This window comes from Hylobates moloch, unplaced genomic scaffold (genome assembly GCF_009828535.3).
Source record: "Hylobates moloch isolate HMO894 unplaced genomic scaffold, HMol_V3 SCAFFOLD_23, whole genome shotgun sequence".
In the NCBI taxonomy this organism is placed as follows: Eukaryota; Metazoa; Chordata; class Mammalia; order Primates; family Hylobatidae; genus Hylobates; species Hylobates moloch.
Genome location: NW_026652298.1, coordinates 28,174,975 through 28,202,921, shown reverse-complemented (window position 1 = coordinate 28,202,921; position 27,947 = coordinate 28,174,975). Strand labels below are relative to the sequence as shown.

Here is a 27,947-nt window from a genome sequence, read left to right as displayed (position 1 = left end):
GACAAGTGACTTAACCTCTCATTGCCTCACTGTAAAATGGAGATAGTAGTAGAGAGAGCTATTGAGTGGAATAAACTGAGTTAATACATGTAAAGCACTTAACACCATGCATAAATATAGTGCTGTAAAATGTAAGTGGCATATAAACAGTAACAACTAGCATCATCATCATCTTCATTGTCATCACATGGTGTGCTGAGTCCTCTGATGACAGGTATCATGAGTGTTCAGAGTATGCAGAGGAACAGACCTGACTCTCAGGGGTGGAGAGAGACATCTGGAAAGCTTCTGAAAGAGACTGATACTGGAACTAGTTCTTGAAGATTGTTTAAGTACAGTTTCCATGGGCAGAGATAGGGAATAGGGAAATCCAGGAAGAAAAAACTTGTACAAAAACAAGGACAACACAGAGTGTATTAGGGAATACCAAGCAGTTCGAATTAGCTGAAGCATAGGGAACATGTAGGGAGTTAATAATGCTGGTGAGGAAGGTGGGAGACAAAGCACTGATGGCTTTGAATGCCAAGCTAACAAAGGTGGACTGACTTAAGTAGATAGAGGAGAGGCATGGAAGAGGTTTGGTCAGTTGAGTGGCATTTGTTTATTCATAGAGGCAGCATTAATTAAGCAGGCATAGTATCCAAGGCATTGGGACTACAGAGATGAATAAGACAGCATGGCATGGTTTTTAAGTGCATTGTCCAGAGCTGGACCAACCTGAGGTCTAGGCTAACCCATTACTCGCTGTTGAGTGTTTTGGGTTTTGTTTGTTTGTTTTTTAATCTTTGTTTTTCACCTAGCAAAAGCCTGTCTTAAACTTAGATGATTTAGTCTTAAGTATAGCATATAATCTTAAAATCAAGGATATCTGAACTCCAGAAAGAAAACTCATTTAGGCAGTTTGGGAGGCCACAGCAGGAGGATTGCTTCAGCCCAGGAGCTCGAGACCAGCCTGAGCAACGTAGCAAGACCTCGTCTCTACTAAAAGACAAGATTAACTGGGCATGGTGGCATAAGCTTGTAGACCCAGCTACTGGGGAGGCTGAAGAGGGAAGATTGCTTGAGCCCAGGAGGTCGAGGCTGCAGTGAGTAATAATTGCACAACTGTACTCCAGCCTGAACAACAGAACAAGTCTTTGTCTTGAAAAAAAGAAAAAGAACGAAAAGAAAACTCATTTAGAAACTATTATTTAGAAAGCGAGAAGTACATGAACCAGAGATAGGGTGTGTGTGTGTGTGTGTGTGTGTGTGTGTGTATGTATGTGTGCATTGGTGGGTGTTTAGAGTTAATAGTTGATGACAGTACACAGTTTGAAATTATTAGGAGAGATGGTGCAGAAATGGAAAGTCTGAATCTTAAGAGATTAGAAAAGAGGAGTGTGAGGGAAAATGCAAATATCTTGGTAGGCACAAAGGATCCTAGTGGAGAGGTGTAATACATTGATCACAGTTTTGTAAGTAGGCAGGAGGGATTACAGACCTAAACAAATTTTCTGGATTCCCTATGGCAAGAAAAAAATTTACTTCTTCCTCAAAGGTGGAAGGAAGGATGGGAGTGGGAAGGTGTTGTAGCATTTATGTCTGAAGATCTCAATATTGGTAGCGAAACTAGGGGCCCAAGTTACTTGCTGAGAAAGCTATGAGGATGGTAGGGTAGTGCAATCTTGAGGAAAATGAAAATGCTTTGTGGAACAGAGGTGCAGGAGATTCAAAGTCAGTAAGAGATGAAGGAAACATTGTAGAGTTTATATGAGGGCGTGGCATGACTTCATACTGGATTTGGTAGTCATCTTGGCTCCTTAACTTCTCAAGCTTTGCTTTTGTTATTCTCTACCTTTGCCGTAACTCCCAAGATAGTAAAATAGGACACTCAGTCAGATTAGGTAAACAAAGGCAAATGCTTAATTCCCACTTTAAGAGAGTGTTGTGTAAGCCAAGAAGTAGGATCTCCTCTCTCCGTTTGAGTTATATGGTGGACTAGTGTTTCACAAACTTAAATAATATACAGACCTTTTAAAAACAGTTTGTAGATGACTTAGTTTGGCTTTTCAGTGTATGGGGGGCAGGGGAAGTTTTTTTTTTTCTTTCCTGAGACAAGTTCTTACTTTGTCGACAAGGCTAGGGTACAGTGGCCCCATCTCAGCTCACTGCAGCCTCAAGCTCCTGGGCTCAAGCGACCCTCCCACCTCAGCCTCCCAAGTAGCTGGGACCAGAGGCGTACACCACCACACTTGCCTAATTCTTTTGTAGAGATGGGGTTTCACCATCTTGCCCAGGCTGGCCTTGAACTCCCGAATTCAAGAAGTCCACCCACCTTAGCCTCCCAAAGTGCAGGAATTACAGGCATGAGCCACCGCACCAGCCAGATGACTTAATTTTTGTTAATATAACATTGCTGGATTATGTACAATTATAAATGAATGAAGTGTAAACTCCTTGTACTTAGTAGCACTTATACGACAAAACTGAAACACTGCATATTATAGAAATTCACAATGCTAATGAAATTCAAATCAATATTAACTTACTGTGACATAATGCGTTTTTACATCAATGTGATTGCTGCTTGACACCTGACTGGTCCTCACTGCTCTAGCACTGGTTTATGCCATCATGACTCATAGATCCCATTCCTTTTCTCTGTTCAAACTATTACAGTCTGGCTGTCATTTTGCCTTCTCTAGGCTTAAACATGTCATTCTCACAATGTCTGGCTTTGTTACTGTATGGCAACACTTTATAACATACTCATCCAGGTGATCAAGGAGTTTTTTTTTTCCAGGTTAACAAAATGAAAACAAATTGCATACATTTCCATAAGGAGTTCATGAACACCCAAGAATACATCTTCAGACTCGGGAAATTTATGTCCTAGTGCTTGTTCTACCAAATCCTGAGACTCTGTGATTGACTGCTTGACTAAAATTAGTCATTTGTGGGCAGGGGATAAGCAAGGAGCAATGGCAGAATATCAAGACATTGAAATACTTTAGTGGTTGAAATAGTGTATCCTAGACTTAACGATAACTAAGGAAGAGAACGCAGGTAGGGCATGAACTAGTAGTCTGGGGAGTGGTCAGAGGACTAGACTGAAGTCGATGAGTAGAAAGCATTGCTAGTCAGCGTGGTCCATGTGCTGTGCCATCCTACAGGCTTTTCCTTACCATTCTCCTGTGAGGTAACTTGAGAAATCAGGAGTGTTTAGAAACTTTGACGGCAGCGCGACACTGGTGAGATGCTCAAGTGCATGATTACTGGACTCCTCTTGTTGAACAGAGTGCAGATTAGTCTGGTTATTGCCAAACTAATGTGACCCTACTAGCAATGCATAGTGGGACCACATATTGGTCTACAGCGATTGGAAGTTTGAAAATATTTCTCTTAACCACAGATAATTACAGAAGCACTGGTATAAAGAAGATTTTCTAATAAGAGTAAAAGAATGGAAAAGAGGAGAAAGTGGCAGTCAGAAATAGTTAGAAGCTCTAGACCATATTCCTTAAGAGACAGAAATGGTGTCACACACACACCTAACATGTCCCCAGTGCATAGAATAATCTTAGTAAATGCACATTGGCCCTCAGTGAGTTACATTAATGATGTCTAGACATATTTGTATCAATGAGGTGATGAAATGACATTAAAATTCTTTCAAATATCCATAGCTAGGGAAGTTATCTCAGAAGTTGAGGAAGACTGATCATATCATCTGAGGAAAGCTCTTTGTTGTAAATCTTGTAGCCAGTTGTATTTATATAAGTAACTATAAAGCTTAGAAATGGAGAAAGGATTTGAATGACTTTTTCTAAGTTGATAAAAGTGTGTTCTGTCATTTCTTGATTACTCAATGCTAATGATTTGAGCAGGAAGAGACAAATAGCCCGTCTCTTACACAAGTGTAGTCAGAACACTTGTGTTGCACGCTGCCGCCGTCATATGAACGGCTGCCTGAGGAGGAGCCACGCAAGCTGTCCTCTGCCTGTGCTGCCATTCCCTTGTCCCACACAGCACTCTCCCTCAGTCCGAGCACAGGCCTGTCATGAGACCATGCATGGGGAAATTCCAACCCTGAAAAGCCTTCTTTGCCTTTCATGTCCTCAGAGAGGGTGAAGCAAACCCGGAGGGGAGGGAGGTGCTGCATGTGCTGGTGTGCCAGTCTGTTCCGGGGTGGGGGACAGCAAGTGCAGATGACAAACCAGTGATCAGACTGTTTGGCCCTGTTGTGGTGTTCAATTCTGCTGCAGTACTTAACTGCGAAACATGGATGTTGTCCTTCAGAATCTTATTACCCTAGAAAGGTCAGAAAAATGTATCCTTCCTTATGAAACAGCGGTTTTCATAGGGGCTAATCATCTGAAGTACTGTATGTTCAGTATATATTTTTAAAGTGATAAAGTGAAGGACTTTTTCAGTATATATTTTAAAAGTGATAACCGTAAAGAACTTTAAAGACATGCTATCTGATTTGAGAGATAGCACTCTTTAATTGTTCTTTGTTTTAAAAAAAAAGAAATTTTAAATTAACTGTTGGGATTTACCATAACCATTTAGTAACAGTCTAAAGGTATAGTATTTTACGCTGGTGTTTATAAAGTTAAAAGGGAGAAAAATATGGATCAAATATGTATTTTACTAAAAATATGGTAGCATTAGGAAAAAAACTTACGTGTACCCTAGACTGAAATTTTCCTTCCTAAATACATCCAATCTCATTATCTGTGTAGATTTTGTAATACTCTGACTCAGCCTGTGTGAAGGAAGTTGCAAAGTTTACTATTATTCACTTGAGTGAATAGCTACTGAGGATCTATTACCAAGTACTGAGACATAGAAGATGAAAAGAAAAGGTCATCTTTACTCAACCTTTGTGTCAAGAATGCTACCAGAAAAGTATGCCTCAATATTTACCCATCTCTTTGCATTTGTTACTAATTATTTTATTCATTACTCTTGAATGTTTTACATTGTGAAACATTGCCCAGTTGGAAATATTACCAGGTTTTTTTCATAGTGAAGTATAGTATCGTCACAGCAATATTCTTTTTATCAGTAGTTTTATAAGCATATATTAACTCTGCCAAGTTTTTGTGTAAGTCCCTTGAGCTGCATTTGTTTGTATTCTGATTCCCTGAAGACTTTCTTGGATTGTTCCTAGTCTCTAAGTCATACAGTTTTTCTCATACTCATTAAATATCTGCTTGGGGTGGTGGGAAAATGCAGTGAGTAATAATTGCACAACTTGATTTATGGTCATCTCTTTCATACTAAAACAGCTCTTTTCAATGTGCATACACACAAACACTGTGGAAGGAGATTTATCATAGCAGAAGTGACTTTCATCCCATATTATTTGAAGTTAAATGTCACTCATGACATTAGAGCCAAATGACAGTGAAGATGATGTACCACATATAGTAGAGGAACAAGGGCAAACCTACTGGAAAGCAATTGAGGTGACGGTGGTGGGGGTTTCTCCTACTGAAGGATACTGCAGGTCTCCTCCATCTCTCCCTAATTCATCCCAAAAGGCATTGTGTGGAGCTGAGCTGGGCAGCTGCCTTGTGGGAGAGGGGGAGGCAGGCCAGTGTAAGGTGAAGAGGCTTCTGCACAGTTTTAGCCACAGCAGTGGCAGTGATGATGTATACAGAGTGTCCATGAGTGGAGTGGCAGAAGCTGTGGGAGACAAGTTTCTCCCTGTAGGAGAAGGGGCCACAAATACAGAAAAAAATGAGAGCGAACCTGTGGCACTGGAATGGAATTGGAGGCATTGGGATGAACTCATGGTTTTCAATACATATAAATAAATACAGACATATGTACTTAAATATAGATGTATATTTACATCCATTCATATATAGAGATATAAATGTTATGTAGATGTGTGTGTATACATCCACACACATAGAAACTCAGACATGTTCCCCAGCTCTGTCTGCAGAGAAGGCCTGGGAACAGTGACACCCTTGCAGCAGTGAGCGTACCTAGCATTCAGACCTTGGGTTCTAAACAAAGCAGGGAAAAAGTACAAGATGAGTCTGGGACATCTTGTGCCGGGAAGTAAGAAGGTAAGAAACTGCTCAAAGAATGATAGAATCATGACAATAAGAAACTGGGAGTTCACACTAGCCAAATCTGGGACAATTTGGGCATCAAAATAAATAATGAAAGTCACAGATTATAAGCTATTGCATGAAATAGGAGACTGTAAATAGGTAACATAAACCATGTAAAGAGAATTTTTTTTTCTTATAGTAGGATGTGCCACTAATAAATGTAGAGGGAATGATGGAGTTTTCAAATTCACCATTTGGCAACCATCATAGTGATAAATAATTTAGCCAAGTACACCAATGGATTGTTCTCAAAGCACCTTCCCACAGAATAATTATATACAAAATGAATAATTTCGCCATGGAGAAATCTGGCCAGTACCAAGGTGTCAAAATATACGTCATCAGTTTTGAGACAATTACTGAATATACTTGAATTTGTGTATTATCTGATAGGATGCAAAGATTGCATCATTATTTCTGGGGTATGCCTGTTGAAAATGTATCACCAGAACCTAATCATAAGGACACAACAGACAGACTCAAATTGAGGATAATACTATAAAATAACTGGCCTATAATCATCAAAATTCAAGGAAAGATAAGTGAAGAAAGACTGAGAGAATGTTAGAGATGGATAAAAACTAAAGAGACTTAATAATTCAAGAACTCAATGTCAGATGTGATCCTGGTTTGGATCCTTTTACTATACAGGATATTGTTGGGACAACTGGTGGAACTTGAATGCAGATACATCAATGTTAATTTGTTTCCTCTTTTTATGTGTTTGGTTTTTTTCTTATCAGTGTTAATTTGATATATCTATACCGACTAAGCAGTCATCAATATCATCTTGATATTGATTATTACATTTTGGTTCTGTAGGAGAATATCCTTGTTTGTAGGAATTACACACCTGAACACTTAGGGTAAAGAAGTATCATGTTAGAACCTATTCAGAGATGATTCTGGGGGAAATGTTCTGTAAATTCGAAATTATTTCAAAAAAAATTTTTAAATAACTAAATGTTCTTTCAGGCACATTCACCACTAGAGAAATTACTTTCTTTGAGCACTACAAAGACACAATTTTTCATATAAACCTACAGCAGAATAATGTGTTTTCTTGTTGGGATTTTGATATTTATTAGATATAAAAAATAAGCATGCAGAGGTTTCTTAAGAGATAGCTTTTTAAAAACACATTTAACACACACTGAAGATACATACACACACAGATATGTTAAAAAATTTTAAAGTGGCTGGTATAGTTGTGCATCTACTGAGATTTATAGGCTTGTGACCTAAAAACAGTTGGGCATTTTTCAGGATTTAAAAGCAACATCCTGAAATTTAAAAAAAAAAAAAGTTGGCATTTATTGTTTTCGTTGTTCTTTTTGCAAAGTAATTAAGCATGTAGGCCCCAGAGCCAAGCTGCCTGCTTTGGAATCCTGGCCACCACTTATAAGATATGCCACCTCTGACAAAGTATTTGATTTTTTTTTTTTTTTTTTTTTTAAGCTGGAGTCTCACTCTGTGGCCCAGGCTGGAGTGCAGTGGCACAGTCTCAGCTCACTGTAACCTCTGCCTCCCGGGTTCAAGCGATTGTCTTGCCTCAGCCTCCCTAGCAGTTGGGATTATAGGTATGTGCTACCATGCCCAGCTAATTTTTGTATCCTTAGTAGAGATGGGGTTTTGCCATGTTGGCCAGGCTGGTCTCAAACCCCTGACCTCAAGTCATTCGCCCACCTCGGCCTACCAAAGTGCTGGGATTATAGGCGTGACCCACCACTGATTTTTTTAAGCCTCCATTTTCCCATGTGTAGATGAGGAAAATAATGTTGAACTCACAAGTCTTGCAGTAGGATAAATGAGATAATATAGTCTATAGCATACAGTAAGCACTAAATAAAGTTGGCTGCTATTACTATTTCATGAGTAGTTAAAATGCTTTCATAAAATCATTTTAGTATGATTATGTTAGCTTTCTTTCCTCTCACCAGGAGTAGAATTACTAGGGGGCCATCAAAGTCATGGCTTCTGCTGTTAAGCCTGTCTCAGGATTAAATTAAAGCCTGGAGCTGGAGCATATTCTAGAAGACAGAAGGCAGGGCAAGGCCATAGACAGACTTGGGCTTTAGAGAACTAAGACTTTGGTTAAATTCCATACCTGCTACTTAGAAGCTTTCTGACTTGAGTCTTGGCATGTAAAATGGCTATAACATACACAAATAATCATAGCGACCACACGGATTGTGGAGGGTTAAATTAGATAAACCTTGCAAAACAGCTAATTAAGTTACCAACCTAAAGAATGTCCTCAAAGAACTATGGTTATTTTTATTACTCCTTTAAAAGTGCAGGAGTAGTTTCTTCAGAAGAATACAAGCGTTAGGGTCAGAGATAGTAACAGAACGTTTGAGGGCATTTTTGAGAGTGTGATAAGCTTGTCACTATTTGTTCCTGCAGAGGTTTGGACTGCCAAAGATGGACTTAAATTGCTTCAGAAGGAATTTCAGTTGACAAGAAGCATGTCCTGTGAGATGCTGAAAAAGGATAGATAGCAATCTTTCTAGAACAATATGGGTTTAGTGCACACCAGCCTTGGAACCAGGCACAAAGGACAGAATACTTCATCCAGTCCCACCTGTGTTTAAGTGGTGGAAAGAATATTGATTTTTCTGTCTGTAAAAATGTAAGCCTTTATCCCAGAGGAGGGTCTTATCAGGTGCACTATTAAAATGTGTCTGTATATTTTCTTTTGAAGAGAAAATGTGCTTCCTTTAGAGAACTTATTTAGTTGCTCATCTAAAATTAGTGGCTCTTAGTTATTGACCCAGGACTTCTTTAGAATTCTGGGTATTATTAAAGGAAGTTTTCCTGATGCACTGTCTTCTGCTTTAATTCATTCACTCAACCATGCTACAAATGTTTATTGAGAACACCTAATATTCCAAGCACTTTGCTAGAAGTTATTTAAAAAAAAAAAAAAAAAAAAAGAGGACAAAACAGAACCTCATGAAACAGTATTCACAGTCTACTGCTCTTATAACCGCTGATGGGTTTTATGGGAACTCTTTGCAAAGGAACATACTTTGAACCATTTTTTAAAATCAGATTATTTTGGCTACAGAGATATGTATCTGGAGTATTTGCAGACAGGCTTATCTCCACGTTTGCCTGGAATTCCTGTATCTAGAGATTTCCTTCCAGCAGTGTCCCTGTATGCAGTGAACAGCAGCCTGTGTCTTGCAGGAGAGGTGCCCATCCTTGATAGCTCATGTAAAATTAAACTTAGGCTGGTCATTGGTTTACTCTGTTATGAAATAGAAGCTCTCAGTGTTGCCACTTTTAATGCATGGGGGGAGAATTTTCCTTAAAAAAAAATCATGGCGATGTTAACTCTCCCAGCCGACTAGTGGCACTAAGGAAAACTGCTGCTTGGGTCTGAATTGCCAAAGGAAGAAAGCTGCAATTGCAGTACATTTCCCTATTACAAAGAGCATCGGCTTTGCCAGGAAGAGCCACATGCAGCACAAAGCACACCATAAAAGAACTTTGGTAGTGAAATGACTCTGTCTTCATTCACATATGCTGGTAGCATGTTTATTCAGTGTGTGCCTCTGCTGAGATAAGACCCGCTTCCTTCAGATGTCCTAGACTGCCGTTTGTGTAGCTGGAGAACTTAATGAGTAATGGATGTGCTTGTCTGGCCAATATAAAGTATTTCCACAGCCTGTGGCTGTGTTTATAGAGACCGGGAGAGAGACCACAGGCAGCAATTTGTCTTCTTAGGTATCAGCAAAGTCTTCTCTTTTAACAACTAGAAGATTTATTTTTAACTGCTTGACTCAGTGTTTGTCAGATGATTCGGACCATCAAACTGCAGATTGAAGTCCCCAGCGCGGGGGAAGCTGGAATGGCAAGGGAAAGGGGGCTGGCTGGGAAAAGGGGTGGGATTTTAGAATCGTGCCTGTGTGGCTCTGCCTCCCGATGTGGGAGAGAGTTAAGGGCTTCCAGCGGCATGAGTGTATTTGCAGGTCAAGCTGGGAACTAAAGGGTAATGGCTGCCTTCAGCTGCTTAAAGACATAATTGGCCAGTGATTGGGGTATTGTGGGGAGCAACCAGGGACCCAGGGACCAGAGTGTTCTGAGCACCGCACTTCGCTCTGCTGCAAATTAAGCTTTTCTCCTGCTTGATGCTGCCTGTCTCCAGAAGCCTCTCACCATGATCGATAGCTCCAAGAAGCAGCAACAGGGCTTCCCAGAGATTTTAACTGCTGGGGATTTTGAACCATTAAAAGAAAAGGAATGCCTTGAGGGGAGCAACCAGAAAAGTCTCAAGGAAGGTCAGTCTGTCTGTGGACAGGGGCAAAACTGCCAAATTCATATTCTGGTCAGCCAGCTGAGCGTGTCTGTCTGTTACCATGCCGTGTGTCTGCTCTCTCTGTTTACTCATGTACCTTACACGTTCTAAGTTCTTTGAAATGAAAGCTTAATGCTGTTCTGGGTAGCTGTTACTAAAGATTCATTAGCTGATGGAATTGTAGGGCTTTTGCAGGAATTAATACAGTAAGGGGACTTGTACAGCCAGTCCTCATTTTGGTAAAATCTTCCCAGGTTCATTTTGTATATTTTCTTCCTTTTTTTTTCTCTTCCCTCTGTCTTTTCGGAGAGGCCATTTCCTTTTTTATCTTAGTGAGAACACTGCTTCTTTTAGGTTTCCAAACACGTAATTCCAGGAAAATTCATTTTTTCAGTTAAGATGCTTATGATTTTTACTGTTTAAAACCAGGAAGGTAGCTAGCTCTTAAATCCTATAGTGATAGGTTAATTGGTTGTAATGCGCATTGCATCGTTTTTTGTTTTAAAAAGCACATTGCATAGCTTGATTTTGTTTTGTAAAAAAGCAAGCAAAGAATAAGCTTGAGAATAAATACTGTCGATTATTATTGTTAGTAAACACTGCACAGGCACCTCACTGACTGATTTAAGGAAATAGCCAAACATGTGGGCATTGCTGTCCTCTGTCCTGGCATACGGAAGCATGGCAAGACTGGTACACAGCTTGCCTTCCTGTAGCCAATGTTTAAGAAATTCAGGGTCTACAGAGAATAAGTTTTCCTGAATTTGAGACATTAGGGTCACTCTTCTCAATGCTTGTTTAATTTGAAAATTGGTTTCCTAGTCATCTTTGGGAAACAAAAAACCCACAATCACCCTTTTTCAGCCTCTCTGCTTTCAGCTGCTGCCAGCAGCCACCCCCTTGCCTCCCGCTCGCTCTTGCCCGTCTTGTAGAGACCCAGAGAGTAAATGTAGAGTTAACTGGTCTAAGTAGTGCTTTGAGCTTCTTCTAAAAGATAAGAAGAAGAAACAAGAGTTAGACTTGCTGGAGTTGAACTACTTTTGGGTATGGGCAGGAAAAACTCCCAGGTTGAAATAAATGATACACAATGAAGTATAAATAGCTGTTGCTAGGAACCAAACAATGGAGTTGCCTCTGCTTGTGCACAGCATGTCGTACTGTCGATTTTTATAAAAATCGATGCCAGTGGAATTTTTAGGATGCATTTCTGGAGACTCATTGAAGGGAACTTAAATTTCTTAAATCATTAGTTTTTTAAAGTTTGAGAATTATCATTTAAGTCAAGTTCAAGTGTCAAGCTCCTAATAATACTATAAATTTAAAACATTTTTGTGTACTTGAAAAACTAGGAAAGTAGAGGAAAACAGGAGAAATAAAAAGATGTCACAACAGCGATGGGATTAAGGCATATAGAAAGCAAGGATTAAAAACATAAGAGACTAACAGAATCATCAACAGGAACCACAAAATAGAGTTGAGATGATTACATAATGTACAGATTCTTCCCCTAACAATTCTGACTATGCTTTCGATTTATACAGGTATAATAGTATAATGGCAAAACAGCATAGACCCTGGAGTGAGAAATACTTGAGTTCAAATCCTACATGCACCATTTACCAGGTTTGTGATCCTGGACAAGCTTACTCCACTGAGCCTTAACTTCCTCATTTGTACAATGAGGAGAAACAATACCTACTTCATAGTGATTTTATAAGATGCCTTGTTAATGCCAGTTTCTCATCTCCTTGCTTTTTTTGTATTTCTTTTTCCTTCTATTTAAAATTTAAATTTTAAAATCCTGCATATATTTACAAAATAGAAGTATTATATCTCTTACTGTTTTGTTAAATTTATTGATATAAAGAGGTAGAGGAGAGAAACTTTATATTTAAAACACTCCACAGAAATAATTGGATGATAAAATTAATGTCTCACTGTAGTTGCATTGAACTGGGTTTTGCTTTATATCTCAACAGACTAAATATTTCTACTCATTTAATAGATTCTACTCATCTAATAGATAGGGTTGAGGCTAAAATAATATATAGAGAGGTTAAGGGTGATTTGCTGCCTCAAAGTTAGTGACACTGAAAAGATTAGATCTAGTTTTAATTAGAATGGAAAAAATAAAAATTATAGAAAGGCACTTTTAAAATTTGGAGTCATATAAAAATAACTTGGTTCTCTTTGCAAAATTGAACTCCCAAAATTCAGTATGTCACTGATCCTGCCTGCAGATGAACAACAATGTTCAGCTCATCAGATTTGTAGAATTTAACTTTGGGACAAGCTCCTGGTTACTTCATCTGCTTTTAAGTATTGGGTCCTGCATCGTTTACGTGAATCCATGGAAGTTGATTGAGATGGCAGCAGTTCAAATACTTTTGGTTAACGTTTTACTCTAAAATACCCTGGAGTCTAATTAGATTTTTGCTGTTTTGTCAAAAGAGACAAATATATAAATGACTATTAATAATCCCTAATAGTTTATACTTCATGTTTTAAAGGACACTTATTAAAAATATTTATCATATTTTGTATCAACAGTGGTTTCCTACTCATTTTTGGACAACTTGTTTTTGGGTTGTTTGAAAGAGCATCCTTTAGAATTTTTTTAAATGTCTGAATTGTAAGTTTATGGGTAATGAAGGAGGGATAAATTTGGGTTCATTTAACTTTTTAATCACATAGACACAAGCTTGGGCTCTGTATGTCTGATATGTGTCCACTATCAGGGCTTGGAAGGCTACTCTGCTTCTCAAGTAGTTGCTTGCTTGCTTCCTTTTATTGGGATGTTTTAGAATCTTGTAATTGTTGACAGTGCTAGTTGGATGAAATTATTATGGGGGAAAACAGCCTTTATTAGCAAACACTGTAGGATCCAAGAATTGATGGGATGCCTTAACAAGAAAATTTAGCAATATCTTTTGAAAATTTAAAAGAGGAAAAAGTTCTAACTGCTGACCACCTGTGAATAGTTGTCATCACACTGCAGAGAATTGTGTGGATAATAAAGCATATCATCTCATAGCTTTGTTGATGCTTATATAAGCTTTTTGATAGATACCAGCCATTATATGTGGTTGGAGAATTTAATTATTTTCTCCTCTAGGAGAGAACAGCAATAAATGTCATGAATTCCCCCGAACAAATTCAAAATAGAAAATTCTCCTTAGACTAGTGTCTTTTGTCAAAGCAGCAATAGGAAATCTCAACTTTTAACTTGTCTACAAACGGCTTCAAACATTCTCTAATTATACTCAACATACATGAGCTTTCAATTTCTGGATCTACAGCTAAGAAGAGTATTACAAACCACTCTGACATGACAACTGAAGAGTTGATAATTATGAATTTTCAGGAAAAATCAAATAAGTTGAGATGATTTAATTCAAATAAGTGTTTTAACGTGAGTCATTATTGAGATAAATGAATCATAATTCTAATGGTACTAGCTAGTTATGTTCCATATTTATCACAGGCAAATGGTAGCGTATGGATTTTAAGAGGAAAAAATGATATTTGATATGAAGGACTCTCTAATGGTGAAAAATAAGATACTACAGAAAGAAAACCGAGTTCTGTGTTAATTACTTTAACTAAAACTGCCCTAACAAGACAACCCTCGATCGCAGTGTTTTAACCATTCAAAGTGCATTTCTTGCTCAAAACACAGTCCAGTGTGGGCAGGACAACTATCCCAGGCAGCTGTCCTCCAAGAAGTGACCTGGGGACCTGGGCTCCTGTCATTGTGTGGCTCAACCATGAGTGTCAAGGGAGTGGGGAGGAGTTACACACTTGGGGGGCCACATTTCCAGTTCTGCCACAGACTGGCTAATAGCCGAGATGAAGTACGTGAAAGCTTATGGTAGATGGCCCAGCCAGCAGTGCAGTAAATTAACATACTGTACTGGGATGTGTCTGTAGTAGCTTTGAGAAGAAAATGAACATTTGTCTGAGATATTATGAATAATCCAACCTGGAAATACATTGAGATTAAATAAATCACTTTACCAAAGCACCAGAACTTTTTTTAAATGATGGAAGTTATGCATACTCTACCTGTACTGTCCACTACCCACATATGGCTGCTTAAATTTAAAATAATTAAAATGAAATAAATTGTTTTAAAAATTCAGCTCCTCAGTCACATGAGCCACATTTCAACTACTCTGGAGCCACATGTGGCTAGTGGCTGCTGCATCGAATATTTCCATTTCTGCCCTCACAGAACGCTCTGGACAATGCTACTCAGTGCTTTGAGCAAAGCACTCTCTCGCTCCAGCCTTGCAGGCCCTGTCTCTTAAAATCCAATTCCTGTGCCACTTTTTAAAGAAAGGCACTTGATCCCATCAGCTAATGATAATTTTCTTCTCTCCTATATATTCCCAGGAACTGTATCTGTACCGTTCTATGGCATTTCACCTTATGCTAGTGTAATATAGATCTGCAGCTAATGATAATTTCTTCTCTCCTGTATATTCCCAGTAACTGTATCTGTACCATTCTATGGCATTTCACCTTATGCTAGTGTAATATAGATCTGCACTGTCTTTGCTATTAGCCCCATAATATTTCTTGGAGAAAGAATTGTTGTCTGGCCTATTTGTCCCCCTCATCCCCCAATGTCTTGCATCTCATAGACACATTATTATTATGCATAAGTATTTAAAGAGTAGTATACCCTTCTCTGCCTTCTTAAACAGAATATAATAATTGGAATTATCACTTTCAGATATAATTTATAATTCCATTATAAGTTAATGGCTCACCTCAAATGTAATGCCGTGGTGCCCCGAAGGCACTGTTAAGGTATGTAAGATTGTTGTCCATGCACAGAATGATTGCTGGATCATTACTAGATTACTCAAATTGTTATTAATTGTTTGATTTTTATTATCTGCCACTTTGGGCTGCTCTTCCTTTTCTGATTGCTGCTTCTAATCATCTTTAAAAATAAAATAGACAATTAAAATAAATGGTTAAAACGTACAGAAGGTATTACAAAGCACGTGAATTTTGCAACATCTATTTTGATTTCTTCTGGAATGTCTTCTTTGTTTTCTGCCAACATTCTACTAATTGAAAGTGTTGTACAAGTGAGTTGCCACTAAATTAATGTTTTTTAAAAGAGTGGGGCACGGTGGCTCACACCTATAATCCTAGCACTTTTGGGAGTCTGAGGCAGGAGGATCACTTGAGCCCAGGAGTTTAAGACCAGCCTGGGCAACATAGCAAGACTCCGTCTCTACAAAAAAAAAAAAAAAATTAGCCAGGTGTGGTGGCTTATGCCTATAGGCTTACCTACTTAGGAAGCTGAGATGCAGGGAGCCCTTGAACCCAGGAGTTTGAGGCTTCAGTGAGCTGTGATCACACCACTGCACTCCAGCCTGGGCAACAGAACAGGACCCCTGTATCAAAAAGTAAATTCGAAAAGATACGAGATATGGTTTTTATACAATAGGAATGAAAAAGTATAAAAGATCTCTCTTCACAGACATTATTCAATATTTTTAAAAGGTGCATACTACTATTGAGATGAAGTTATATAATTTTTTATTAGAAATAATTAAGGCTTTGAGTGCTTTCACATAGCACAATGCCAGTTATGTTAAACTTCTGTAAGCCCCTACATTCAGGGAGCTGACAGCCTGAAGAGTGAGAAACTAAATGATAGTAGAAGTTAAAACACACACACATACACGAGATAACAGAAAAGGCTATATATGCTTTGGTCCAAATGAGCAAGCATTACAGACTGGGGGCTGGGCCTCTCTTGTGCTGCAGACCTGCACAGCCATCTGCCTCCCTGACGTTTCCAGTGGGCCTTTTATTCCTTCCCACCAAACATTCTTCCAGGGTTCCCCATCTCAATAAATAGCGCCCCTGTCCACCCAGTGGCTCCTGCCAGGAACCTAGTTGGGAGCAATTCTTGACACCTTCCTTGACCTCCTCAGAACCTGTCACCAAGTCCTGCCGCCAAAGCTGCCAATTCTACCTCAGAAATATTTCATCTGTCCACAGCACTGTATCACCACGGCCAACAGCCCTGTCCAGGTCCCCTTTACTCAGATCACATATTTACGGGCATCTTTACTCCAGCAGAAAGAGCACAGCCTCGCTGGTTTTCCCTCCCCCTACACACATTCTGGCCCCTTTCATTCCTTCACCCTCCACTGATGTCGGGAGTGAGTATCATATTGCGTCACTGCACTCCATCCTGGGCAAGAGTGAGACCCTGTCTCAAAAAAAAAAAAAAAAAAGAATGATCATCTTAAAATGTAATCCTATTCCGTTGTGTCACTGGCTCACACCTTGTAATTGATTTCCATTGTACTTGGGATAAAATCAAAAATCTGTGGGGTAAAAAGCCCTGCCTATGTTTCCAGAAGCTGCTGGACTTGCTCTCCCTCATCTCTCTTCTCTCTAGAATGCCTCCCCTCCCCAGCCCCTGGCCTGAGCACCTGTAGCTCACCCTTTCAGTTTCACTTCAGATGTCGCCTTCTCACAGAGGCCCTTCAGTACCACTGTTCCCTCCTCAAACTGACTTAGATCCTTTTAGTCTTTGTATGTGTCTATCACTATTATTTTATTCAATATCCCTCTCCCCCTCTAGACCGTAAGATTTATGAGGATGGCGCTAAGTCTATTTTGTTCACCACTGTGCTTGCATCTGCCGGCCCATGACATCTGCTGCTCACTTGGTAAATATTATTTCACGGGAGGATGTTTATTTCCTGGGATAGAATAATCAGGAAAGTGTTCATGGGGCTGCTGTGGTTATCCTGATTCCATCACCTAAGGGAAAAAGGCACATCAAAATTACCATTTAAACCATTTTAAGGCCTACATTCAGCATCAGGGTAGGCCTTGATTACTATTTTATCATATCAGTCTTACCTCATTAAGGTGATATAGTCCCTGCTTACGGTGGTTCAACTTAGGATTTTTGACTTTATGATGGGTTTATCAGAGTATTAAATGCATTTTGACTTACAGTTTTCGACTTAAACCCATCCTAAGTGAAGGAGCATTTGTACTATCATAACGCCACTCTAATTTATTAAAAGCTTTCAGGAAAAAATATAGATAAGTTTGAAACATTGGGTTTTCCATTGTTTCCTAAAGATAGCTTTATCAGGGTTTTTTAGCGGCATCAGAATGGCAAAGAGGATCTTAACATTTCTTTGTGTCTTCCCAGTTGTATTAGTCAGCTTATACTGCAATAACAAAATACCGTAGACTACCTGGCTTAAACAACAGAAGTTACTTTTCTCACAGTTCTGGAGGCTAGGAAGCCTGGTAGGGTCAGTTAATGGTGGTGGGTCTCTTCCTGGCTTGTAGCCTTCTTGCCGTGCATGCACAGGGAGAGAAAGAGGGAGGGTGAGCTCTCTGGTGTCTCTTCTCATGAAGACACTAACCCTGTCAGATCAGGGTCCCAACCTCATGACCTCATTTAACTTTACCTCTGAAAGGCCCTTTTTCCAAATGCAGTCACATTGGGGGTTAGGGCTTCCATGTAGGAATTTGAGAGGGACACAGTTCAGTCTATAACAGCAGTGAATCTTATTGGTGTAAGAACTTTTTCTATTGGAATTTTAAGGTACAAGATTTCTTATAAAATAGAGATGGTGTGAGCAAAAGCACTGATGAGGTTAATTGGTACAGTAGCCAAAACTTAATAGAATATTAGGAAGTATTTGTTTTTGTACGCTTTTCTTTTTTTCTTTTTTTTTAATTATCTTGTGGAAAGACTAAATTTTCCTTCTTAATTCTGGCTCTGCCTCTCACTAGCTGTGTGATCTTGGATAAATGCTTAATTCCTTTATAAAACTCAGTATTGGTACCCGCCATGTAGGGTTGTTATGAGGATTAGATGTGGTGATAGCTGTAAAGCTCCCAGGATGGAGTCTGACAAACAATGAGCCCACATTAAAGCTCCGTTTGACCCACTTGGCCACCCTTTCCAGTGTGGGGCAAAGTAAAACCAATTTCTAGGCTGTTGAAGCAGGTGAATGCACACAGGCTGGCGATTTCCCAACTGAATACGATTTCTGAGGAGGTGCAAGTGTCCAGTGTCTGCATTCTAGCATGCATGATCATCTGCTAGAGTTGCCCTTTTTCTCGTTTATTTGAATCTAAACAGTAGAGCAAGTAGATTGACTATCTTGGAGTTTAAACACCGAAAACATCCAAACATCAGAACTTGTCTCCACATACTACTGACATTGAAACATGTCATGAAACATGACATTCTAATACCAGAACAATTGGCTGTTGTGCATAGCAAGGGATAATGTGGCAATCCTCCATGCTGTGCATGGCTGCTTGGTCCATCATCGTCTGGATCATCTCACACAGTTGCTATGATATTAGGATAACACACAAGTTATGGCAGTTCTTAGTTTATGTTTTGCTAGGCACATTGCACATGTGTGTGTGTATGTATATACATAGGTATATATACAAATGTGTATATGTAAATATATTTGTGTGTGTGTGTGTATCAGCCCCATTCCTGAATCCACAAAATGGAAAGAAAAACCAAGATAGTCTGGATCATCTGACTTCAACAGAGTAGCGTGTGCTTACTATTCTGGGAAAAATTGGAGGTAAACAATATTCCACTGTTTCCCTGTTTCGTTAATTGTTCTTTTATTCAGAGAGCCCACCTTACACATTTGTATTAAGAAATATGAGAACATTTTATACAATGTACATTTTTCCATTATAGACGGATTCAGAAGCAGAGCTTTAACATGTAGCACTAGCTCTACCTATAGCTGCACACTGAAATTCTAAACCATGGTGGAGTGTAGAATTTTTTATTGCCCCCAAAATAAGAAAAATAAACATTATCTTCTTTGGGAACCATATAGATAAGGAATTTAGAACTTTAAGGATAGAACCAACATGATCTCACAGGTTAAAAATGAATTGTTTGAAAAATCAAGTATTGTTTTAACCTCTGCATTGTTGGTGATCAATTAAGTGGATGATTAATATCTTTATGTATATCTGTCGCAGGCTAATGTTATCTCTGCCATTCTGTACCAGGTCCCTGGCTTGACATCATACTGTCATATCACAAGAAGCATACTTTAAATTCATTCCAACTTTTGACAAAAAGGAGAAAGGAATTTGTGTGAAGGTATGATGAGTTTAAAGAAACATGCCCCATTTTTAGCAGTCTGTTTCCATGGCAACAGAAGCAGCAGCCAACCAGAGAGTTATCAAAGCTCCTGTAAATTTCCAAAGCTGAGTGTTGAAACATTGTCTTCCTGACCTCATGCTGCAGATTATTGTAGGAAACCTGCAGTGTATTAGTCTGGAATAATGGCGGTCCTGTTAGCATTTTAGTTTTTACTTTAATTTTGCTCTTTAATTTCTAAGGGAAGGTAAATGCTACATTCTAGATTGTGGGACTTCCTTACAGGCAAGGGATGGTTGTTTAGAATTCCGAGGTCTATATCACCTGTCACTTCCCCTCCTTTTCCAATTCTGTGTACTTAATAAGAATGCAGTAAACTTTATGTTGAAATCAAAGGCAATATTTCCACTTGGTCTAGAGCCTAACTTTTTTTCAAACACTAATTTGAATAGTTTTTCAGTTAACTTGATGTTGTTGCTCCCTTTTTCATCAGAAAATAGTCTTAATATCAAAATTCCTGATCAAAATGCTGTTTGTTCTTTGTAGTGTCTGGGGTTGATATTTATGTGCACACTATGGAGCTCTGCTTTTATTTCAGACAGGAAGTGCTGGTGGAAGTTTGCTTACCCACTGCAGATAGCACAGCTTTTACAGAACAAACCACCATTTTATTTCTGGCCTGTTTGCATTCCACTTTTTTAAATTCCTTGAAGAAGAACCCATTTTATAATTGGCAAATTAGCACCCTTGAAATATAACCCAAAATTTGTGATACTCAGTTACTACTTTTTATCATCTGTGAGAGTACTTTGGTGCTTTCTCTTCTTTTTGTTTTTCTTTTTCTTTGTTTTTTGGGTTTTTTTTTTTTTTTTTTTTTTTTTTTTTTTGAGATGGAGTCTCACTCTGTTGCCCAGACTGGAGTGCAGTGTCGTGATCTCGGCTCACTACAACCTCCGCCTCCCGAGCTCAAGTGATCCCCACCCCACCTCCACCTCAGCCTCCCAAGTAGCTGCGATCACAAGCATGCCCCACCACGCCTGGCTGATTTTTGTATTTTTAATAGGGGTTTCACCATGTTGGCCAGGCTAGTCTCGAACTCCTGACCTCAAGTGATCTGCCTGCCTAAGCCTCCCAAAGTGCTGGGATTAAGGCGTGAGCCATCGCGCCTGGCCAGTGCTTTCTCTTCCTTAATGCAGCTTGAATTTCGCATTAATTGTAAGTGGAGAAATCTACCACTTTTTCATGGCCTTCTTTACTTTTTTACTCATAGCCTCTCCTTTTTAGTCTTTTACCCTTCAGAACAACATAATTACATTTTGTCTTCATTCCTACCATCATCAGCAATTCAAAAATAACCCCAAACTCCAAATTCCTGCAATGAAGTGAAACAGTGTTGGTTTTGCGCCCATGATAATCACTTGCCCATAGAAAGTTATTTTGGTAATTTATTCTTAAATGTGACAATTAAATTTATTCTTAAATGTGACTGTTTTCTTAGCAAATAGCAACTCAGTTATATGCTCTAAGTATACCATGCAAACTTAAGTAAAACATGTTTATTAAAACTTATATATATGGTAAGCATTGTGGAAGTTGCTAGAAATATAAGGATGAGGTCTGGTAGGGCAAATAGAGGCAAAATATAGATATCTAGAGTGCAGTGTGATGGGGAATATATAATGTAGTTGTTATTGTAGTTATCAAATTGTTAAAAGATCAAATCATTATTAATGGTTAATGGAATTATGGTGGTGAGAGGGGCCAGCCGGGGTGGGTAGGAAATAAGAAATGTGATTATTGAGAAATTAGTTTCATAATGTCTGTTCTGCTAACTGTTCTTTTTTTTAATTATTGAAGTGAAATTCACATAACATAAAATTAACGATTAAGCAGTTGCTGTCATGCGCCCTTCCCTACAATGCCTGGCAACCACCAGTCTGCACTCTGTCTCTGAATTTACCAATTCTGGATATTTCATGTAAATGGGGACTCATACAATATGTGAGCTTTTATATCTGGCTTCTTTTCCTTGTAATGTTTTTCAGTTTCATCCACATTGTAGTATGAGTATTTAATTTCTTTTTATGACTGAATAATATTCCATTGTATGGATATGCCACAATTTGTTTATCCATTCATCTGTTGATGACATCTGGGCAGTTTCTGCCTCTTGGTTATTGTGAATAGAGTTGCTATGGACATGTGTGTACATGTATTTGTTTGAGTACTTGTTTCCAATTCTTATTTCACCTAGGAGTAGAATTGCTGGGCTGCAGTTGTTATAAACTAAAATTATATTCAGTTTAGAAAAGAACTTCTTTAGGAAAGACTTTAGAAAGAACTGCTAAATGTTCTAATTTTGTATCTTGTGGTCTTTTCCTCTGATAAAAATGATACCATTTAGAGCCAGTGAATAACTTGCCATGCAGTTTCCTGATTTCTCTCCCCCTGGCTGTTGCCTTTACTAGTTGGAGCATTTCGGTAATGCATAACCATGTTTCTCTTTTTGACTTTCTCTTCACAGTCTACAATGATTATTCCAAACCTCCTTCACTGGCCTCAAAATTAACTTTCCCTTTACCCATCTCACTTGGAACAGATGACCTTTCTTTCAACTTCTCCAAAAAGTTAAAAGCCATCATCTGGGAACTCCCTAGATGTCCCAGGCCAAAGCTGTAAAGCTTCTTGCAGCAGTAGCCAATCCTCATTGCCCTCCTATTATGATAGAGGAAGTGTCTCTTAATAAAGGATGTCTTTGTACGTCTGTCCCCTTCCTACTGCCTTCAGGGTACCTGGTATCTCTTAATGCTCTTGTTCATTCTCTCATTTGTATTCATTCTCATTTTTTTCTTCTCCCCTTCCCTCTCTCTTGCTCTTCATCAATTATAAACTTGCTCAAGTATTTTCCAACTTCAAGTTTCACACCCTCAAGTTTTCACTTTCTCCCTTGCCCTTCCTGGGCAGCATCTTGAAAGCATGCTTACACTCAGTGCACTCACTCTTGCCTCCCGTTCACTCCTGACCTCCTCCAGCCTGACTTACATCCATCACTTCACAAAAGTAGCTCCTCCAGGGATTAAAACAGCAGCATTTGACACACTTGATCATGCCTCCTTTAAAAACTCTTGCACACACCCTCCTGGTTCCTCTGCCTTTTTAGGCAGCTTCCTCTGCCTTCCTTTGTTGGATCTTCCTTCCCTATCTGACCTGTAACAGGGCTTCTATTTGTTGGCTTTCTTAAGAGCTCAGTCCTGGGCTTTCTTTTCCTCTCTATTTATATTCTCTACCTCAGCAAACTCCTGTGGCTTCAAATACTACATAAGCGACAACTTCCAAATTCCAGTCTCTGCCAAGACCTTCTGAAATCCGGACCCATGTAGCCAACTGCCATTTTGACATCTCCACTTCCTATTCAAACGTGCCCAAGACTGCGCTTCCTAATAGCCAGCATGCATTCCTTATCTCAGTAAATGGTCTACCCAGGTGCTTAAGCCTGAAACCCAGGATCATCTTTATGACCTCCTCCTCCTTCAAACACACTATCTACTCCCTTACCGTACACTGTTGATTTTATTCTAAATGTATCTGAAATCTATTCATTACATCTCTCAGCCATGATGGAGTTGAAGAAAAAAATAAGTCCTATGCTCAAAGTTTCTATCCTGGAACATCAGAAAATTCTATGAAATTTAGAAATAAATGTTTGGTTTCAAGAGAAAGCTTACCCTGAACTTTTGACAACCACGGTAAATATTTCCCCATTGAGTCAGAAACCCAGCCCCATTATCCTCACTAATTCTTTTATATCTTACAGTTCTTCACTGCTTATTAGTTATTTATATTATTTGACATGATATCACTAGTACCCTTAGGTGAGAGGAGGTAATCTTTGTTTCTGAATTTAAATTTACCTTAAAACTTAATGTTATACATTGTGGGGAAGGGGAAAAATAAAAAGGTACTATCTTACCTTGTAAGCGGTACTACAGATTGGCACAACCATTTGGAAGGCAAAGTGACCCTATCGAAGTTTTAAGGGTGTGTTCCATTATTAGAAATTTAATTTATAGGTATATCATCAAAGGATACCCCCAAAATGAATGAGGATATTCATTATAGCATTATTTGTAATAGCAAAAAATCTGGTAGCTTAAGTATATGAAATACATCCATATGTTAGATACAGCCTTTAAGAAAGAGCTAGATTCCGAGTTCCGACCCGGACCCGTACGCTGCTACGCTGACGTGGCTCCCGGAAGTAAGGCTGGCGTAGGGCCACCATGTTGCAGCGGGATAGTAATGATGACGCTAAAGATGTTTCACTGTTTGATGTGGAAGAGGAGACGACCAATAGACCAAGAAAAGTCAAAATCAGACATCCAGTAGCATCGTTTTTCCACTTATTCTTTCGAGTCAGTGCAATCGTCATCTATCTTCTTTGTGAGTTGCTCAGCAGCAGCTTTATTTCCTGTATGATAACAATTATCTTGTTGTCATGTGACTTTTGGGCAGTGAAGAATGTCACAGGTAGACTAATGGTTGGCCTACGTTGGTGGAATCACATTGTGAAGATGGAAAGAGCCATTGGGTGTTTGAATCTAGAAAGGAGTCCTCTCAAGAGAATAAAACTGTGTCAGAGGCTGAATCAGGAATCTTTTGGTTGGGACTTATTGCCTGTCCAGTGCTGTGGGTGATATTTGCCTTTAGTGCACTCTTCTCCTTCAGAGTAAAGTGGTTGCCGGTGGTTATCATGGGTGTGGTGCTACAAGGTGCCAACCTGTATGGTTACATCAGGTGTAAGGTGGGCAGCAGAAAGAACTTAACCAGCATGGCTACTTTATATTTTGGAAAGCAATTTTTAAGACAAAACACTGGAGATGATCAGACTTCCTGAATAGAGAAAGCTTATGTGCTTTGTTACAGTGGGGAACAACTGAAGAGATAAGTCTTGACTCCGAACTGAACCTTTTAGAGCTTAGTCCATGTTGCAACGAGGAGTGTTGGCTTTGTTTTTCCACTTAAAAACTTTATTTATAAAAAGGAAAAATAGTTTTCATATTAAGTTTTTATTTCCTTTCCAGCAGTTGGGGCGAGAAAGTATATGTTGGCACTAGAAACATTGTCAAGATTTGTTCTGTGGTGTAGGTATGCACATTCCATAGGTATGCACACAGCCATGTAATATCAGTATATCCCAAGTTAATGAAAGTGTTCATTTACATAGGTAATGGAGACCTTTGCATTTGATCCATAGAACATAGGATGTTCTTAGTCTGTCTCAAAGCTCTGTATGTTTACATATTATTTCTGTAGATTGTTTTCAGGAGAAAGTTTTGCTTCCATGGTAAGAGTGAGCACTTTGGCTTCTGTATAAGTTAGAAATAATTGTTAGTTTTTAATATGTACTTCGTGGGGAAATTTCTTAGATGTATGCAAGCAAGTGAAAACAATTAGGGCCAGTGGTATTAACTACTTTATAAAATTTTGTTTTTATTTGTAAGAAGTCATCTACTTAAGGCCCAGTTAATATAGGTGGAATCATCGTAGTTTAAGGAATACCCAGAGATTGCTGCTGTTCTATTTATTTTACAGAAAGCATAGCTAGATTGAAAGCTCTTCAGTAGACCTTGAGCTAATAGATCTTTTACCACTAAAAGAGCATTGTTCTCATGTCATAATGAGAATAAGCATTTACATACTTGGCATAATAAATGCCTAAAAGACATTTTATTTTCTGAATCTATTTTTTCTTGCTATAATGGGGATATTGTAAATTATGCATTTGTATTAATGATATTTCTTAAAGCAATCTATGTAACTGTAAACTAAACCAATCTACAAACTATTGTAGGCATCTGTAAATTCTGTTGTAGGTATTATAAACCTTGTTGAAGTCTTAATCAGCAGATTATGTTGTGAATATATTTGTGCATTGTTAAAATAGTTTTTAAGATTATTTGTTTAATTGAATAAGTGTCTTATTGGAGTGATAGCTTTGAAGGTGCAAAACTTTATATTTGTATAAAATTCTACTGTTTACAAGGCAAAAAAAAAAAGAAAGCTAGATTCCGTGATGTTCTTTAAGCAAGTCACCAAACTATATAAATAGTATTATCTGACACATATACTTCCTTTGCATATTTTATATATAACATTGGTGGACAATTCACAAAACATCTTCTCGAGCCATAGAAATCTAACAGTGGTTACCTCTGGGGAGAAGGACTGAAGGTCTGAAGTAGGATGGATTAACTTTCACTTTTCTTTTTAAAATCTCTTTTATGTTCATGTATACTTTATTTTAACAAATAAAAGAAAAATATAAAACAGGGATTCTTAAATCAAGATACTAACTAACAGTACACAGTGTTCTGTTTGAGTCCCAGGCTCAGAAGGAGACCCTTCATGATTTGACTTTCTCCCCTTTGACTGCAAAATAAACCATTCACAGCAGAGAACTATAAATTTGTGAATCTTTATGGAACTAAAATTTTTAAAGGCTTATGGTTTTATATTTGGAGAAAAAAAGTGTTATTTTCACCAAGTATCTAATGTAATAGTAGTGGTAATAATTAGTAATAGCCACCACCATTTTAAACACTTATTTTTAAGAGAAAGGAAAAGTAGTTCATCAGTCTTTTGCCCTTTCAGTATAATTGTTTTCAAGTCGTTACCTGATTAAACAAGTGCAATTCTACATTTGGCCACTACACTGCTATCTGATGAAACACTGAAACAAGTATTGAATGGAATCCAATTAATCCCTCCTGTATCCAAGCTCAAAAGATAATATGAGAAAGCTGGCTTTTCTAAACTGTCTTGTTTTTACAGGATCAGGCCTTCACTTAATACTAAACAATGCATAATAAATGTTTGCCAAAGTCCAACCACTTCATTCTCTTAACTACCCTGACATCTGTTTGAAAAATAAACAACTGAAACTAGGATCTGTTTATTACCTAGTACTGACTTCAGAGTCAATACATAGTCAATTCTAGAGTATTCTTTAGTTTTCCATCTTCAGAGATGGTTCATCTAATCCTCACTTGACTGCTCAGGTTTGTTTTTTTTTTTCACTCCTCATGATCCTGAAGTTTATTCTGTCCATTGTCCTGTAATTAAGTAATATACATTGGAGCTTTTCTCTAACTCACAGATAGCTGTTCATCACCTCTCCCCTCTCCCCTTTCCCACCCTCCTTCATACCCCATAACTCAAATCCAGCTATTCATGAAGAATTTCCAAGACCATGGCTGCCTGCCATTATGCTTCCCAGAAAGTGTCATTTTTGCCGTGTTTTGGTAACGTACAATCCTCGATGTCCCACTGAAAACTCAGGGCCAGAGCCATGCTTTGCCTCAGCTTGCTCAACTCAAACTAAGCTGCTCTTTGTTATTAATATGCTGCATACAATGTGTTGTTTCCTTTAGGGGGAAAAGGCACTTTAATTACATGATATTAAGACAACATTTCACACTTTGGGAGGACAACGCGAATGGAACACTTGAGTCCAGGAGTTCGAGACCAGCCTGGTCAACGTAGCAAAACCCCGTCTGTATTAAAAATACAACAAATTAGCTGGGCATGATGGTACACACTTGTAATCCCAGCTACTCAGGAAGCTGAGGCACAGGAATCACTTGAACCCAGGAGGTAGAGTCTGCAGGGAGCTGAGATCACACCACTGCACTCCAGCCTGGGCGACAGAGGAAGACTCTGTCTCGAAAAAAAAAAAAAATTTCAACGTTCTACTTATGGAAACAAAAGAGAAAAGACATATCTTGGTTCAAAAAGCATGTGAAATTTTTGAATTAGGGTTATAAGTATCACATGAAAGAAGTTATTGTATTTTAAAGGTTTTGTTTTGTGTGTTTGTTTGTTTGAGACAGAGTTCTTGCTCTATTGCCCAGGCTTGAGTGCAGTGGTACAATCATAGCTCATTATATAGCCTCGAACTCCTGGGCTCAAGTGATCCTCCTACCTCAGAGCCTCCCAAGTAGCTGGAACTACAGGTGCTACCATGCCAGCTAATTTTTTTATTTTTTATTTTTCTTTTTCTTTGGTAGAGACAGGGTCTCACTATGTTGCCCAGGCTGTTCTCAAACTCCTGGTCTCAAGCCATCCTCCCTCTTCAGCTTCCCAAAACACTGGGATTACAGGAATGAAGCACCGAGTTTGGCCTTACAGTTTTTTTATATTGGAAACGAATCTTAAAATTTTGTTCTAAAAGCACTCTAAACCATTTAAGAAGGGAAAGGAACTAAAAGAAGATACTTTTTTTTATGGAAAACCTGCTAGACAAATTCTAAAAGAGCTATAACACTTAAGATACTTTATATCTAAACTACCATATTGCTGGGAATGACATTTTCAGTTT

General features: G+C 38.6%; 1 protein-coding gene, 1 long non-coding RNA gene and 2 pseudogenes across 4 annotated transcripts in view; 2 read left to right on the top strand and 2 right to left on the bottom strand.

The window, feature by feature from the left end:
• The first annotated feature begins 10,057 nt into the window (after positions 1-10,057).
• LOC116462763 (myocardin-related transcription factor B) overlaps positions 10,058-27,947 on the top strand; it is a 54,104-nt gene continuing 36,214 nt past the window's right edge. The window contains exon 1 of the mRNA XM_032145492.2: positions 10,058-10,399. Within this exon, the coding sequence (XP_032001383.1) occupies positions 10,279-10,399 (121 nt within the window). The 5' untranslated portion in view covers positions 10,058-10,278. The remainder of the gene's footprint in view (positions 10,400-27,947) is intronic.
• Positions 15,292-27,947, bottom strand: part of LOC131382339 (uncharacterized) — a 51,316-nt gene continuing 38,660 nt past the window's right edge. The window contains exons 4-5 of one of the 2 annotated variants that reach the window (XR_009211742.1): positions 17,121-17,217; positions 15,292-15,367 (exon numbers count right to left, since the gene is read on the bottom strand). This is a non-coding gene — a long non-coding RNA (uncharacterized LOC131382339). Of the gene's footprint in view, positions 15,368-15,709; positions 17,218-27,947 lie in introns of those variants that run through there. The other variant, XR_009211741.1, reaches the window with a different exon arrangement.
• LOC116462764 (Golgi apparatus membrane protein TVP23 homolog B-like) lies at positions 23,781-24,560 on the top strand (annotated as a pseudogene). Its single transcript, XR_009211739.1, has one exon. The product of XR_009211739.1 is annotated as a Golgi apparatus membrane protein TVP23 homolog B-like (transcript).
• Positions 27,852-27,895, bottom strand: LOC116462816 (U7 small nuclear RNA; annotated as a pseudogene).